At 29.5% G+C, this 16792-nt stretch overlaps 3 protein-coding genes across 3 annotated transcripts; 1 reads left to right on the plus strand and 2 right to left on the minus strand.

The window, feature by feature from the left end:
• Positions 1–6206: 6206 nt before the first annotated feature.
• Positions 6207–8315, minus strand: LOC107608660 (oxygen-evolving enhancer protein 2, chloroplastic). Its single transcript, XM_016310381.3, has 4 exons — positions 7797–8315; positions 7058–7290; positions 6920–6970; positions 6207–6815 (listed from the first exon to the last, which is right to left on the minus strand). Exons 1-4 carry the CDS (start codon positions 8029–8031, stop codon positions 6555–6557), a joined length of 780 nt encoding a protein of 259 aa, XP_016165867.1. The 5' UTR covers positions 8032–8315; the 3' UTR covers positions 6207–6554.
• Positions 8316–8964: 649 nt separating this feature from the next.
• On the minus strand, positions 8965–10723 carry LOC107608659 (oxygen-evolving enhancer protein 2, chloroplastic). The gene is made up of 4 exons (XM_016310380.3): positions 10346–10723; positions 9615–9847; positions 9472–9522; positions 8965–9383 (listed from the first exon to the last, which is right to left on the minus strand). Exons 1-4 carry the CDS (start codon positions 10578–10580, stop codon positions 9123–9125), a joined length of 780 nt encoding a protein of 259 aa, XP_016165866.1. The 5' UTR covers positions 10581–10723; the 3' UTR covers positions 8965–9122.
• Positions 10724–16254: 5531 nt separating this feature from the next.
• Positions 16255–16792, plus strand: LOC148550192 (uncharacterized). Its single transcript, XM_088493129.1, has 2 exons — positions 16255–16446; positions 16520–16792. The coding sequence occupies exons 1-2, from the start codon at positions 16255–16257 to the stop codon at positions 16790–16792; spliced, it is 465 nt and encodes a 154-aa protein (XP_088349255.1).

The raw sequence follows: 16792 nt of genomic DNA on the forward strand, positions 1-16792 counted from the left end.
GGATATATATAATTATTTATTAAATTTATCTTTTTTCTTTTTTACCTAAATTATTATTATTATTCTACTGGATTTCTTTCTTCTTCTTTTTTACCTCTTTTTCTCCATTACCTTTCTAGTATTCATTGACACATAATTAAGAGATTTACTATTAGCAAGTAAGATTCTAGTAATATGTATGAGATTATAGTTTTCAATTTTTCTATTAAAAACGGCTATCAACACACTAAAATTTAGTTACTAAATCAATTATGGTTTATGTGTGCATATATATATATATATATATAAATAACTGATTTAATAATTCATTTTTTGTATATATATATATAATACCGTTATATTTTATTATCTTAAATTTTAATTTATCAAAAAAAAAATTATTATAGTATAATTTAATTACATAATTTATACTTATATGACTAAGGCTATGAAATACGAACACTTTTTTTTTATTTATCGTGTACGCGAACACATTTCAAACATGACACGTGTCTTTTGTGTCGAAGCGTGTCTTTATCATCACATGTCAACATGTCTAAACTTATTTTTAATAGAGGCCTGCTACACATACAAGTCTTTTTGGCTTACAAGTCCAATAAAACATACGCATTACACTCCCACATTATTAAATCAACGCACGTTATTCAACCATTTCCTGTTTCCAAAGCGCGCTACTCACCATGCATTATGAACGACTCTTCTTCTTCCTCCATGAAAACGATTTTTTTTTGCCAAATTTGAAGATAATGGAACTTCAGAAATACACCAAAGGATTACAGAAATATACCCAAAGAATTACAGAAATACACCCAAACGGTTACAGAAATTCACTCAAACGATTATAGAAATACACCCAAAAGATTACAGAAATACACCCAAAGAATTACAAAACTACACCCAAAGAATTTAAGAAATACACCTAAAATTCGTTGAAGTACACCTTATGCATAATTCAGAACTCTTTCTCTTTCTCCTTCTCATCTTCTGCTGCTTCTTCTTCTTCAAAAACGATTTCAGAGCTTGATGTCAAAAAACAATCGAAATCGAGAATAACGAAGAAAGAAAACGGAGAGAAAAGCACATAAATAAAGAAGAAGAAGAGGAAGACGAGGAAGAAAAATGTGCAGCAAGAATAAGAAAAAGAAAGAGAAGGCAAGAAACGAAAGAAAAGAAGAAGAAGAAGAGGAAGAAGAACGTGCAGCAAGAAGAAGAAGAAGGAGAAAGATAAGGCAAGAAACGAAAGAAAAGAAAAGAGGAAGAGGAAGAGGAAGAGGAAGAGGAAGAAGAACGGTTCGAAACGCGTTTTGAGCGTTAGTTTTAATTGGACTTGTAAGGCTTACAAGTCCTAATCGCTTGTATGCAAAGAATTTCTGTTTTAATATATATTATTGACATGAGTTTAAAAATAATATACATTATTAATTATTAAAACAAAAAATATTTTAAATATTTTATATAATTAAAAAAATATAAAGATAATTAAAAAATTAATTTATATTTTAGGACTATGTTATGTGTACACGAAAATTAGTCACTAAAGTTAGTTATCAGTATAAAATACATATTAGAATATAAATACAAATTAAAAATAAATTAAATTACATATGTATTTATACACAAATATATTAGTAGCTAATTTTAGTAACTAATTTTAATGTACAAATAATTTTTTTGTATATTTTATATATATCCCATGTACTCATATCTTATAAAAACTTTTAAATTCACATATTTACGTATTTTGTATTATATTATGTCCTATATTTATGTCAATATTCATAGGAGGTCTAATTAGTTAAAGTATTAAGCAACTTTAATATTGAAATGAATGCAGTATTAAAGTAAAAGGATTCTTATGTTTTTTATTAATCGAGAAGTTTGAATGTTTGAAAGTAATTATTCTTGACATGATATGATAACATTAATATTTCTGTGACCAAATTGCCTATAATTATAACTAGAAATTTACGTGTAGCTATTTTTATATAAAATAAATATTTAAAATTTATTAAATAATTTAATAAATTTAATTAAATTATTATTTAATAATTTTTAATTATCAATTTTATATAAAATTAATTATACGTGAATTTTCATTATAATTATATTTTTATTTGTCCATATTTTCTAATAAAAGATAGATTTTAGAATAAGGTATGTCCATTCTCTTGTTGTTGGTAACTGGGTATTATTCAGACTTCCAAACTCAAAATGCTTTTACAAAGTGTATTAAAATATGGATCAAAGCATTATTTATATTTCTTTATCTAACCATTTAAATTTTTGAAAAAAAAATTTGCAAGTTCAAATATAAAGTACATGTTTATTACAAAGAAAATTTCACAACCATTTAGTTGTTGTAGAAACTTAAGGAAGAATCATATTCGATTTTTTAAACGTGAATTGGTGAATGTGATAAATATCTTAATAGTAGTTTTGAATTTAAGTTTATCATAAAAAAATAATAATTGCGATATGTTATGAGAATTTGTTTCGGTCGAATCGAATTAATCAAATTCTTAGTAATAAAATTTAAGTTTCTAACAAAAAATTTAAATGTCACTAGTTTAGTCGATTATAAAAAAATTAAGTACATTCAAATTTTGAAGAAAATATTACTAATTACTAATTAAGAGTAAAATTTATAATGTTTAATAAAGATTAGTGAAAGTGAAAATAAGTCAAGCTATTCGATAAAATTTGTGACTTAATTTGTTCGAAATTTGGCTTAATTTGACTTGTTTTAAGTTCGGCTGAACGCAGTTTGTTTTATTAAATAATTTAGATTTTGAATTTCTTATAAAATTTATTAGTTAAAAAGACCAAATCCTAGACTTTTAAAAAAATCTATTAAATTTGTTGGATCAGTTATAACTTATAAAAATGAATTATTCTTCACTTAGACTTTTAAGTTTTAACAATTCACTCATAATAATCTCAAAACAAAATTTAAAAAATTAATAGTTAAAACTAGTTAAAATTGTAATTTTTTTTAAATTATGTTTATAAAATGTAAATATGAGCGACTAATGATTGATATATAAATAAATTATGATTTATAAATGATAAATTTTAAATTTTAAAATGTATCTAATGTCAATTTAAATTTTTTTTTAAATTTATCATTTTGAGTTATAATTCAGTAAACAAGTTTTTCAAATAAATTTGTGGATTTGTTGAATTTTTAAATAGGTCGAACTCGAACCTGAAAAAAAAAATCTACCAGAGATAACAAATCTAAATTTGGGCTAGGGGTGAGTACGGGTAGCAGGTACCCGATTACCCGTCCGAATTCGAACCGAACTAATTAAATTGGTTCTAGAACCAACGGGTAATCGGATCCAAAACGATGATCTTTGTTAGTGATTGGTTCGGGTATCGATTTTGGGGTGCAAAATCCGAACCAACCCGCGAACCCAATCATATATTAATTAAATAAAAAAATAAAAAATATATATATGACTTTTTCATTAGACAAAAATTATCACTATTAATATGTTTGGATTTTAATGAATTTATTTTTTAATGTATTTGGTATTTAACATGTTTGAATTATTTCTATTGATGTTACATGTTTATTGTACCTCTTAAATTTTTAAGATAAAAATTTGGTTTTTTTTTTATGAATTTCAAAGTCATCGGGTACCCAATTACCTGAACCAAATCAAATCAATTATAGTTTGATCGGTTCGGTTCTAATTTTACCATAAACCCAAACCAAACAAACCCGTGCTCACCCCTAATTTGGGCAATATATTTACAATATAGACCAAATTCGTCTAAATCAAGTTCGATTTAGTTCCGTCTATTTTTACTTTTGATTATATTACGTATACACTAAAATTAGTCATTAAAATTAGTTATAAGTATAAAATAATATTAAAATATAAATATATATTGAAAATAAATTACATCATATATATATACATATACAAATATATTAGTGACTGATTTTGGTGTACCAATAATATTTAAAAAAAAAAAAAACTTGAAGAAAACCACCGAATATGTGAAAATACCTTGTGGTCCCTATAATATTTTAAAGAGATAAAAGCTTTCTACTATTTTCTTTCCGTCCCTAACCTTGAAATGACAACTATGACCCTTCCACAGTTCCTTTTTGGTTTCGGTATATACCTTCCTTGCTACTTAAACCTTCACGCATTTGCCTTCTTAGTTTTCTTTGCATACGAAACTTGATTCATTTTCTCAAGTCTTCAACATTCTAATACCATTTATTATTATAATTCCAAGTAAAGACAATGCATAATTTAAAAATCACGGCATACTTATACATATACAATAAAGTGTAAAGTGAATATTGGTGAAATAATAAGTAACTATAATAATTTAAGCATATAATGAATTTTTAAAAAAGATCATGTCAAAGATAGTTTGATAAGGAATAAATTCAAATTCTACATATCTTCGAGTTAAACTTTCTTTTTAAATATATATAAAAAAAATCTATCATAAAAAGAAATATAACAAAATAAACAAAATGAGAATGATTTATAAATTATCTATAATCTCGCTTTCAAGAGAGTAGGAGGACCAAACATTTTTTTTTTCTAAGAGTCAACTTCATGCTATGTATTCATGTTACACATGATGGTTAATTAGAATTAGAATAAGGTACAAATATGCAACCGAAAAGTGTTGCAATTTTGAGACGGTTCAACTAATAGAAATAATAATAGATAGATATGGTGTTAAGGGATAATAATAAACCTTGGTGTAGAGAATGGATGAGAACTTAGTAGGGTAAAGAATAGAACTATGCCATTATGTTGATTTTTTATCTAACAAGAAATCACTTCATGCTTAATTGACTTGATCATTCTTTCATCCTTTTTCACTCTTCATGCTTCTAATTATTTTCCATGATTTTTTCACATTTTCCATGTTTGAGAAATTCTTATTTGTTTATAAATTAAAGTAAATTATCATTTCTAACCATAAAAAATTCAAACACCAACAATTCTAACGATAAAAAATAGATTTAATTATTCTGTTGGTCTATATAGTTTTACCAAATTTTTAATTAGGTTTTTATATTTTTTTAATTAGTTCTCTATACTGCTTTTAATTTTGTAATTAGGTCATTCTTAGTATAAAAATTGTTAGAGTTAATTGAATATTTATCTGTAAATTAGAAGTTTCTATAATTAAGAACCTAACTAGATCTTTAACCACATATTTTTTGAGAAAAATATTCTATTAATTTTAATATTTTTGACATAAAAATGACCTAATTATAAAATTAAAAATAATATAGGAATTCAATTGAAATGAAAAAAGGGTATACAGATCTAATTACAAATTTAGTAAAACTATAGGAAACAACAAAGTAATTAAACTTAAAAAATATAAACCAACTTAATATCTATCAAAGATTGGATTTGTTAGACAAAACTACCTACAATTAATCGATAATTCATTGATAATTTTATAAGAGAAGTGCTAGGATGCCAGCACTTTTGTTAAATTCTGGCCAGCACTTAACCATCAAAAAGAAATTGGATGATTCTATACCATTAGATGCAATCTCATACCATTAAAAACATCATTGATGGCTAATTGATGACTAAAAACCACAAAATCTGCTGGCCCCCTAGACTTTCTCATTTTGTAATACTAATCCAACCTTTGATGGATATCAAGTTAATTTACATTTTTTATGGTTAGAAACTTAGAATTGTCTATGTTAATATCTTTGGTAATTGAAAATGAGAGTTTACTTTATAATTTAAGAACACTTCTTAATTATATAACAGAAAAACATATTAAGAATACTACTTATGATGTTCTAATCATTATTTTTTGGGTGAGAAATAGTTAACCTTGGGTTATTAACTTATGGAAAAGTATAGGGTACCAACATATTATCTGTCAACTTATTGTCAACAATAATTAATTATTATATTTTAAATACATATATAAAGAGACACATCCAGAAAATATATCTATAAAAACACTTTTATTAAACACAATCATAAAAAAGACATTTTTATTAGACACATCCACGAAGACACTTCCATAAAACACAATTATAAATAAGAGTTGGCAGAAGTTAGCAGATATGTTGTTGGTAACGTAGTGGGACCGTTAACTTATTAAGAAATTTCTTAGTAACAACTCTTGTTGCAAAAGTTTCTTGTATGCTTCTATGAGCCACACGGATGCGTGACACGACACGAACATAATACAGTTGTTAATTCATTTGAGATAACTCAACTATTTAAGGCATGTTACAGTTACATCATAGTCTTGAACCCTTTGTCAAGCATATAATAGTTCCTAGCTATAAATGAATTGTTAAGGTTCATTGAATGCAACTTGAAATGCTTAATCAGCAATCAGAGACAACAAATTAAAGTAGGTTGGGGTAATGTCTTAAAGAGTTTCACAAACTCCATGAAAATTATGCTTATGCTTCCACATAAATACTCCAACCAACTCCCTCAAATAATGGACAAAACTCAAAGCAAAACAGAACATACATACCACTTCATTTGATTTACATACAGGTAGAAGAACTCCTTACTAGTTTATCAAGCAACACTGAAGGAACTCGCGGCGTTCTCAACGAATCTTCTAGCTCCCTTGAACCACCTCTTGTCTCCGGCTTGAGCCTTACAGATGTATAGTTTTCCATCTTTAACGGTTGCTCTGATCAGTTGATGCTTGCCGCCTTCGTCTCCATCAGCAGTCCTTGTCAAGACAGATAGAAAGTAGTACTGTTTCCCATCAATCACTGCTGTTGAACTCTCTAAGATGTTAGCTGTGGCTACAACATTCGCGTCGAAACCACCCTGCTCAATCAAAGTCCATACTCACTTAATTTGCATTCTAAGAACATTAATTCGCAGCAGACTAAATGTGTTACAAGAACATACAAGTGTTTATTGTCACTTACCTCAGCTTGAGTCTCCCCAAAGAAAGCTTGTTTCCCAAGCAAGTAATCCACCTGCAAAGAACAAAAAAGACTGTCTTTTAGAATCCGAAATCATCATTCGTTTAACTAGAACTAGTTTTGATTTTTGAACAAGTTTACCTGAGAAAGGAACTCCTCAGGGGAACCATAGTCAGTGATGGATTTCTTATCAGTTGGAGTAACTGTGACAACCAAATTGCTGGTTGAATCAAAGTTGTCCTCATATCTAAGAATTTGACCCGGGTACTCGACCTCTTTGCTCGGGTTCCACTTTGAAGGGATCGAAATTTTGAATCCGTCGCCATTGTATACTAGGAAGTCTGTGTTAGTCTTTGGCTTTCCAAACACATTGGCTGCAAGAAAGCAAGCAAAACAATCAAAATTGATGCAAAAACTGCCAAAATCTACTTGCTCAAGCAATCAATTTCGTCGAATTCACTCATTGGTATACACCTAAACACTTCAACTTTTGAGATAATTTAATCTTTGGCATGATATTAGAGACTTAATAACCAATGGGTTTCAAGAATATTACTGATATCACTCCAATATCACTCAATTTTGTTTCATCTTAATGAAAAGTCATGATCATGCAAATGAGTATAGTTTCAAGTCATATCTAAAGACTATGAGTTGCTATCAGCCTAACACCACATATATAAATCATACACTAGTGAATTTTAAGTATATATTCTGCATTAACCATATAACATCACAAACTTTCTAGATAGATATCATTATGTTAAATAGCCACTGATCAACCATGCATATATGTATTTAACATCTCATAAAAGCTTTTACTATAGTACTGTAAACTATACCATGCATATATGAATCAAAGAAGAAAAAAAAACTATACCAGCTTCTCCATAGGCAGCATCAGCAGGTGAGACCTTAGAAGCAATAGCAGAAGAACCAATAAGAACAGTTAGAGCCAACCTACGAGACACTGAGGCTGAGGCATCATCATAATCCTGCTTCTGAGCCTTGCATACAACATGGTTTGGCTTTGTGCACACTACTTGGCGTTGTGATGAGGCTCTTGTTGAAGTTGTGAGTGCATGGTGGTGCAAAAAACATTGGGTGGAAGCCATTTTCTTTCTCACACACACACTCTAAGGAACTTGTTCTGTGCCAATGAGACTGAGAGTGTGGCTAGTTTTGGATTTGGAGACTGGTTCATTGATTGATTGGGATTGCCATGTTTTTTGGATTAGATTTCTGAGTTTGGATAAGGTGCTATAGGCTCTCATTGATGCCACGTGGCAACCCCTGTGGCCACATCATCAGGTTCAGCATTTGTTAGCTTCTCTAACTTTCAAGCACCTTCTAAACCAATCACTTTCTGGTTAGTGTAAATATTTGACCAAGAACACTTGTTCTTCCTTGGATACACACTAATTAAGATATATTTTGATTTGTTATTCCAGTATTGGTGTTTGGATGGAAAAAAATGGTGTTATATTTTTTATGGAAATATTGAATGTTATGTAATTCTACAATTTAGGAGATTTATAAATATATATGTAATATCAGTTAAATTTATGAAAGATTTAATAATAATAATAATAATCATCATCATCAATTCATCATCATCATCCAAATTTGAAGTTTTCACAAGAACATGTGATTTATTTATTTTGCACTGTTTTGTATTGATAACTTATACTGTCATATTTCCAACACATTATAGAACAACTTCAAATCACTACTCCCTAATTAAACTAAGAAAAATCTTTTTTTCTATTTTTGTTCTAACATTGGTTCTATTAGTAATTATTTTTTTTTTTTTTGTTCAATCAAGATCTATATGCTAATTATGAACTATATACTTGAATCAACAGTTTTTGAATGCAGAAAAGGATTTTCTTGCTCTCAGATCAAATAAGAATTTCTCTTTTTTCTTCCTCTCCTCTTGTTAGTAACTAAGATTAGGAGAAATTTATTGTATTACTCTCATTGAGATGGTTTAAGCTCTCTGTCAAGCATATAAAATTATAGCAGCTTATTGAAACTAAAATGCTTAATTAAGATTAAGATTAAGCTTCCATATACTTGAACTTCTTGGGGACAAAAAAGGGAGAGTTCAACAACAAAAAAACATACATAACACTTTAATAAGTTGGATTTACATACAGCATTTAGCATTAAGCATTAAGCATTTATAGCCCTCTCTACCAAGTTCTTAAGCAACACTGAAGGAACTCGCCGAGTCCTCAACGAATTTTCTAGCTCCCTTGAACCACCTCTTGTCTCCGGCTTGAGCCTTGCAGATGTATAATTTTCCGTCTTTAACAGTTGCCCTGATCAGCTGGTGCTTGCCGCCTTCGTCTCCATCGGCAGTCCTTGTCAAGACAGATAGAACATAGTATTGTTTACCATCAATCACTGGTGTTGCACTCTCTAAGATGTTAGCCGTGGCTACAACATTCGCGTCGAAACCACCCTGCTCGATCAAAGTTCATACTCACTTAGGATATGAAATCAAAGCAGACTAAATGTGTTCAAAGAACAAATAAGTGTTCATCACTTACCTCAGCCTGAGTTTCCCCAAAGAAAGCTTGCTTCCCAAGCAAGTAATCAACCTGCAAAGAACAAAAAAGACTTCGTCTTTTAGAATTCGAAATCATCATTCGTTTAAGTAGAAATCAATAGTACTAGTTTTGAACAAGTTTACCTGAGAAAGGAACTCCTCAGGGGAACCATAATCAGTGATGGATTTCTTATCAGTAGGAGTAACTGTGACAACCAAATTGCTGGTTGAATCAAAGTTGTCCTCATATCTAAGAATCTGACCGGGGTACTCGACCTCTTTGCTCGGATTCCACTTTGAAGGAATTGATAATTTGAATCCATCCCCAGTGTATGCTAGGAAGTCAGTGTTTGTCTTCGGCTTTCCAAACACATTGGCTGCAAGCAAAGTCAGAGATCAAAATCATTGTTATGATAATGGAAACTTGACAAATTAAACTGGTGTTTTAAGAGAATCATTGTTTGTCAACACCATTCTTTCAATATCCAATGATCACTCAATTCTGTTTCATGTTACAAAAGAGTAGAATTCACAATATTCAAAGGCATACTATGTCATTTCAGTTCAAAGTAAAGCAATTTCAAGTTCATTTGGGGTACTCAGAGAATTTACATGGCACTAAGGATCATAATCATACAAGAGACTAGGCTTTCAAGTTCATTTGGGATTAATTTGAATAGACTATTAACTATTCTTTGATGCAAAATACTCTATCAGTCTATCAATATAAAGTATCTTACACTATCAACTACTCCCTTTCATCAATCAGATGTAGAAACCAATTAACATCATAGACTTGTAACAACATTAAAATACATGATCAGATACTTACATCTATCAAAGTTAAAATCAGAAAATGGGCAATAGATATATACCAGCTTCTCCATAGGCAGCATCAGCAGGAGAGACCTTAGATGCAACAGCAGCAGCACCAATGAGAACAGTTAGAGCCAACCTACGAGACACTGAGACAGAAGCATCATCATGTGACTGCTTCTGAGCTTTGCATACAACTTGGTTTGGCTTTGTGCACACTAATTGGCGTTGTGATGAGGCTCTTGTTGGAGTAGTAAGTGCATGTTGGTGCAAGAAACATTGTGTTGAAGCCATTGTTTCTCTTTACTACTTTGCTCACACACTATACTTGTTAACTGCTACTAGCTAGAGCTATTAGAACTATGGAAGGAGTGTGTGGTAATGGAGATTGGATTTTGATGTGCTGAAATGTCACCAATGAGAGACAGGTTTGGATTAGATTCTTGATTATGTCGGATAAGGTCTTGTAGCTTCTGAGTGGTGCCACGTGGCAACTCAATTCTCATCTTTCTTGTGTTGCAGCCACAAGTTCTTGTATCATGCTTTTTTCTGCTGTGTAGGTTGACTCTATTAAATATGAAGCATCTTAAGATCTATTATGATGGATAGACACTCACACGGGACACGCTGACACGCGAATTTTAAAGTCTTAAATGACACGGAGACACGCATACATATAAAATATAAAGTATTTTTTAGATAAATCGTAATGATATTTTGATATTTTATTGATATTAAAATATAAATTAAAATTTTTAATTATGTTTAATGTCTTATTTTAATTATATCAAGTATTTAAAATATTTTTTTAATAAAATATAATATATACTATATCTAAATTTATTTTAAAAATATATGTTAAGAATAAGACAGGACACGCTGACACGTGATGGTATTTAGGTATATCTAGAGAAAAAAATTTTATTTTTTATTAAGACACGGTTAGACACAGCAGACACGCGTGTCGGACGAGTGTCGGTGAGTGTCGTGTCCGAAATGTGTCTGACACGTGGACACGACAACTTAACGAAGTGTCCGTGCTTCTTAAGTAAGATTCATTTTAAAAAAATATTAATAAAAAATTATTAAAATTTATTATTTTTACTTTATTTAACATATTTTATAATTAATAAATATTAAATAAAATTTGAATTTTATTATTTTAATTTAATAGTGATAAAATATTTATGTCATAGAAGGTGCATTTTCAATTTTCACCATGGATTGGTGGCAATTACAATTTACAACTTTAGCATAGGGTTTAATAAGGATATATATATATGATAAATTAATTGTGAAAATTTACACACTTTTCAATTAGATCATTTTTTATTTATAAATTATGTGGAACAGTTACTTAATTATACTTCAATTATTATTGAATAAAAAAAATTGTTGGAGTCGTCTTTAAGTTAATAGACACCAATGTTATTGTTACAAAATTTTAAATTAATTTCTTATTATTTAAAAGCTTGTAATCGAGTTTTTATATTAAATAAAATATTATAATAGTGTCTTTGTTAACTTTTTTCTGTTAAATAAAATACAACATATTCTTGAAATACTCGTTTTGTGTTTAATATAGGATTAATCATGAAATGTTTTAGAAGCGAATATTCTAAAAATATTATTTTTTAAAAAATAACAATTAGTAAAACAACATATTTAAAATTTTTTTATCAAATATATGAACTTCATTATAATTTTTAAATTATAAAAATTAATTAAAAATTTAATAAAATTATAAAAATTAATAGAATAATTAATCCTAAAAATAATAGCACAAACAAAACAAGAAAAATTAAAAACTGTATATATTGTCTTATCTTTTCTCTCTATTTGTTATCTTCATTTTAACTTTTTTCATCTCCTGTTAAATGTTTAACGTCCAAATTAAATGGTGGTTCAAATAATATTGTTAAAAGATATAAATAAATTTTTAACTTTTTTTTTTTACGAAAGGCAAGTAAATCTCTTATCAAATTTAAATATAAATAGATCTTTAAGCTTTGTAAACGAAAAATATATAAACTCTTTCGTAGGGCTGATAATATGTACCTTATCTGCGGGTATTCAACCCGTTTGGATAGGGTTGTCTACCTTACTCGCTGCAGGTAGGGTATGGTGGTAGGGTACGGGTTTAGGGTATACCCTACTCTACTCTATCTGCATCCTTAATATATTATATAATATATATGTAAAAGTTATGTATGTAGTAAAGAAAGTAAATCTTGTACTCACAATCTTCTTCTTATAAAAACTTGAAATAATAACTAAATAATTGATGATCATATTATTTGTAATTTTATGTTGGATTTATTTAAAATTTTATTATTTTTAATTTTAATTTGAACTTAATTTTTTATTTTCTATTTTATTAATATGTATGAAATTTGAAATTGTTGAATTTTATATTTATTTGAAATTTTTTTTTGTTTCTGCGGATAAGGTCGGGTAGTGTAGGGTTTAAAACTTTAGGGTGCAGGTAGGATTAGAGTTGAGAGATTCTCAACCTACGGATAGGATATGATAGAGTTTTAACTTTTAAAAAAGATTTTAACCTGCGGGTAGGATTAGGATAGAGTCGAAACCCTACCCTACCCATTGCGAGCCCTACTCCTTCATACTAAATTTAAACCATTGTTAGAAGAATTTATGTATCACTTGTTTACAAAAATCAGAAACACACTTATAACAAAAAATAATAACAACAAAAAAACCTTATCCCACTAAGGTACAATTTGAATAAATAGCTTAATTAAGTTTTTTTTAAAAAAAATAATTTAAACAATAAATGGTTATATTAAAAGTAGCTTATAAATAAGTTATTTTATATTTGAGTTTTTAGTTCTAAAAGTATTTATCTTATAAAATTTGATAAAAAGTAATAGTATTATGAGAGAAGTCATTTTTTTTAACTTCTCTATAAGCTCCTAAATAACTTCTTAGAAAGCTGCAATTTTGTTTAGAAAATTGCACCAGACATTAATACTACTACTTTTCATAAGTCAAAAACTCAAAAAAGTAACTTTTGAAACTTCCCAAATGGGCCCTAAGTGAGGTCAACTAGATGAATCAAATAGCGCTATTAAACTCTATCATGTATCATGTCTATAGAGAGACTGTTTACATAATTACATGTAGATTTCGTTTGACTACCTCGTGGATGGTCTTCTTAGGTCTTCCTTTGCCTTTTATCCTTTCTCCATCTTCAATCTCATCTACTCTCTTCATTGGGTGCTCTATCGGTCTTCTTCTCACATGTCCAAACCACCTGAGATGCGATTCTACCATTTTTTTTACAATAGGTGCTACTCCAATTCTCTCTCTTATATATTTGTTATTTATTCTATCCAATCGCATATGACTACTCATCAATCTCAATATCTTCATCTCTGTCACACTTAACTTATGTTCGTGCTTCTTTTTTACCGCCCAACACTCTACCATAAAGCATAGCCGATTTGATAGAATTTACCTTTAAGTTTTAAAGGCATTTTTTTTGTCACGTATAAAACTAAACGCACTCTGCCATTTTGACTAACCTACTTGGATCTTATAATTTACATCATATTCAATATCTCTATTATCCTGTATGATGCACCCAAGATACTTAAAATTTTTAACTTTTCGTACGATATTTCTCCAATTTTTACCTTTGCATTAAAATTTTTTCTTCGGCGGTCGAACTTACATTTCATATATTTCATCTTACTACCCTTATATCTTAATTTAATGAAAAATTTATTATTTTTATGATAACATATCAAGGATTTATTCACCTTTTACTCTAATATTTTTCTTGTTAGATAAAAGCGAGAGTCAGATCCCATGATAATAGCAAGATTGAAGCTAAAAAGTTGTAGTTTATTACATAAAGTATAAGCGTGAAGAACTTGTCTGTATATGCATGCAAGTCTAATGAAATGAAAGGATCATCAGCGTTTCATTAACAAAGTTAATTACGTGCAAGTCATGATTGCCAAAACGTAATTATCTCTCTCTTGAAGGCACTTCTAATATTATATCAATACAATGTTCTTATAAGAAAAAAAAAATTACACTGCAGTTCAAGTTTATCTGTTTATGAAAACAATCTCTCCTTTGAGTCCTTTCTTTCTTTTTTTTTTTTTGGTTGCTCACCGTATCCCCCAATCCGACAGGTCAAGGACTAATCCGTCGCGGATCTGAACTCTATTTAAGGGTCTGCCGCTGGCCAATGGGTTGCTGCATGTACAAGACGAAATTCGAACCCCCTACACTTGCTTAAGTGGACGAGTGAGCTGACAACTCGACCAACCCAAGTTGATTGAATCCTTTATTTCTTATCCCTTACGGCATAATCAAACTCCGAGTTCTGTTTCCTTCAATTTTTGGTCAATAGTTGTGTCACTTGTTTTTTTTGGCCCAAATGGTTGTATCACTTTTTATTTTTTGGCCCAAATAGTTGTGTCATTTGTTCATAGTTGATTACCTCCTGGATCCATTCGGGTTACATGAAAATTAAAATTTGAGACAACAAAAAAAAAATTTGAGACAAAAAAAAAAGAAAAATTTAATGAAGGTAGTCTTCACTCTTCACACCCAAATTGAGAAAAATATATAGGGTTAGTCCATTTGTTGCTATTTTTGTCTTTTACTTGTTGGTTTAATACTCCTGATTTAATTTAGGTCTCTTCTATTGTGGTTAATATTTATTCATAAGATTTAAAAATAACGAAGTAGATTTCTTTTTATTTTATTTATAATTTTAGATAAGTTAGACAAAAATTTTGTAAGTACCAAAAACTCCACCTTTAATTTATGATATGATTACGATAATTGATATGAGAAAAGTTCTTCATTGAGAAAAGAATCTTGGCCATTAAAAAAATTTGAATAAATAGTTAAGATCAAAATTTTGTTACCTTTTTAATAATTATATTGTATTAAAAAATATAATTTGAAACTAAATTTATTCTTTCTAAACTTTTCTTCTTCTATTTCTCTCTAATTTAACATTTTTTTCTAAAGTTTCAATTGTTTTAATTACTTTTATTTAATTTTAAAATTTTACAAACGTGATTGATGTTAATTTTTTAAATAATTTTTGACATTAACATTAACACTTAATAAAATACTGATATAGACAATTAAATATCATACTAAATTCTGTAAAATTTTTCCTTTTAAAATACATAATACAACTTTATTTTTAAATTATTTTTTAGGTTCTAATATAATATTTAACGATCTATATTAACACTTTATTAATTTTTCTGTACCAAAAATTATCTCATAAATTAATATGAGTTACATTTGTAAACTTTAAAAATTAAATAAAAATAATTAAAATTTTAAAAGCTAAATTAAAATTTACATATAAATTCAACTATTAAATTGAGTACTAACTCGTAATTTGACATAACCTAAAATTATTTATGATCAAGGACCATTAAAATCCAATATTCTAGTTGGTTTTGAAGACAAAGCCTTGATAGTTGATATGAATATGATAGGATACGAACGTGGAAAATCTTATCATCTTTCAGAAGCATATCATGGCTTGGCCCACACCAAAAATCATCATCTGCCTTTCCGTCTTAATATATCCATTTATAACTTCTAATCAATTAGATTAAGAGATAAGCCTCAATGTAGTCCCTGAAGTTGCACTCGAGCCTCAAAGTAGTCCCTGAACTTAAAAGTTCCTCAGAGTCATCCCTGAACTTGCACTTCGGGACTTAAAGTGGTCCTTCCGGCCATTTCAGCACACGTGGCGCAACCGGAAAGCTTAGCTGGCAGCGTTGGTGACACGTGGGACTCACAACGGCTAGCTGATGTGGCAGAGTAAACTCTTCCGACTCAATTTGGTCCCTCAGGGTTAGTTAAAACCCTAATCTCCAAATTTGAAGGCCACATTGTTCACTCTGCTCTCTTCTCGTTGGTGCTGTGTTCTTCTCTTCTCCCTCTCTGAAACCCGCCGGTTATGGCTACCACGAGCAATGCAGCTGGGAGCTCGAACAACCCACGATCATTTGGAAGCATCATGAGGAGAATGAACAGAAATAGAGAAGCTCGTTTGCCAGAATGGTGTGCCTGCGGGTCGAGACCGGTGCTCCGGTGGTCAGGGACGGATTCTAATCCAGGGAGACCATTCCTGGGTTGCCCAAACTACAATGTAAGTGTTGTTGTTGTTGAATGCTGTATTGGAGGATATAAATTTTTCTGATTGAATTTTTTTTTATGTGCAGACCATTGGGAAGAAATGTTGTGGATTATTTTTGTGGGTTGATAAAGTTTTGGAAGATGCCATGCCATGTGATGATAGAACAAGATATTCAGTTGATGATGAAGAATGGAAGATGAAGATGGCTTGGAAATTTGGTAAATTAGAAGCTGAATTTAGGGTTCTAAAAATGGGGGGAATTTTGATGTTTGTGTTTATGCTGCTGATTGTAATTGGTGTTCTTGTATTAAAGCTGGATAGACAGCAGGGTCAACTGTATCTAGCAAAAAATAAATGA

This window comes from Arachis ipaensis, chromosome B7, assembly GCF_059453495.1.
Source record: "Arachis ipaensis isolate K30076 ecotype BB chromosome B7, ASM5945349v1, whole genome shotgun sequence".
NCBI lineage: Eukaryota > Viridiplantae > Streptophyta > Magnoliopsida > Fabales > Fabaceae > Arachis > Arachis ipaensis.

What these genes read in the sequence shown, in the direction of transcription:
- LOC107608660 (XM_016310381.3), bottom strand. Translation starts at nt 8,031, where the DNA reads ATGGCTTCCACCCAATGTTTTTTGCACCACCATGCACTCACAACTTCA. An exon ending in TGCTGCCTATGGAGAAGCTG is followed by an intron (nt 7,291 to 7,796) that starts GTATAGTTTTTT and finishes GCTTTCTTGCAG; the next exon opens with CCAATGTGTTTGGAAAGCCA. An exon ending in TTGGGGAGACTCAAGCTGAG is followed by an intron (nt 6,816 to 6,919) that starts GTAAGTGACAAT and finishes TTGATTGAGCAG; the next exon opens with GGTGGTTTCGACGCGAATGT.
- LOC107608659 (XM_016310380.3), bottom strand. Translation starts at nt 10,580, where the DNA reads ATGGCTTCAACACAATGTTTCTTGCACCAACATGCACTTACTACTCCA. An exon ending in TGCTGCCTATGGAGAAGCTG is followed by an intron (nt 9,848 to 10,345) that starts GTATATATCTAT and finishes CTTTGCTTGCAG; the next exon opens with CCAATGTGTTTGGAAAGCCG. An exon ending in TTGGGGAAACTCAGGCTGAG is followed by an intron (nt 9,384 to 9,471) that starts GTAAGTGATGAA and finishes TTGATCGAGCAG; the next exon opens with GGTGGTTTCGACGCGAATGT.
- LOC148550192 (XM_088493129.1), top strand. Translation starts at nt 16,255, where the DNA reads ATGGCTACCACGAGCAATGCAGCTGGGAGCTCGAACAACCCACGATCA. An exon ending in TGGGTTGCCCAAACTACAAT is followed by an intron (nt 16,447 to 16,519) that starts GTAAGTGTTGTT and finishes TTTTATGTGCAG; the next exon opens with ACCATTGGGAAGAAATGTTG.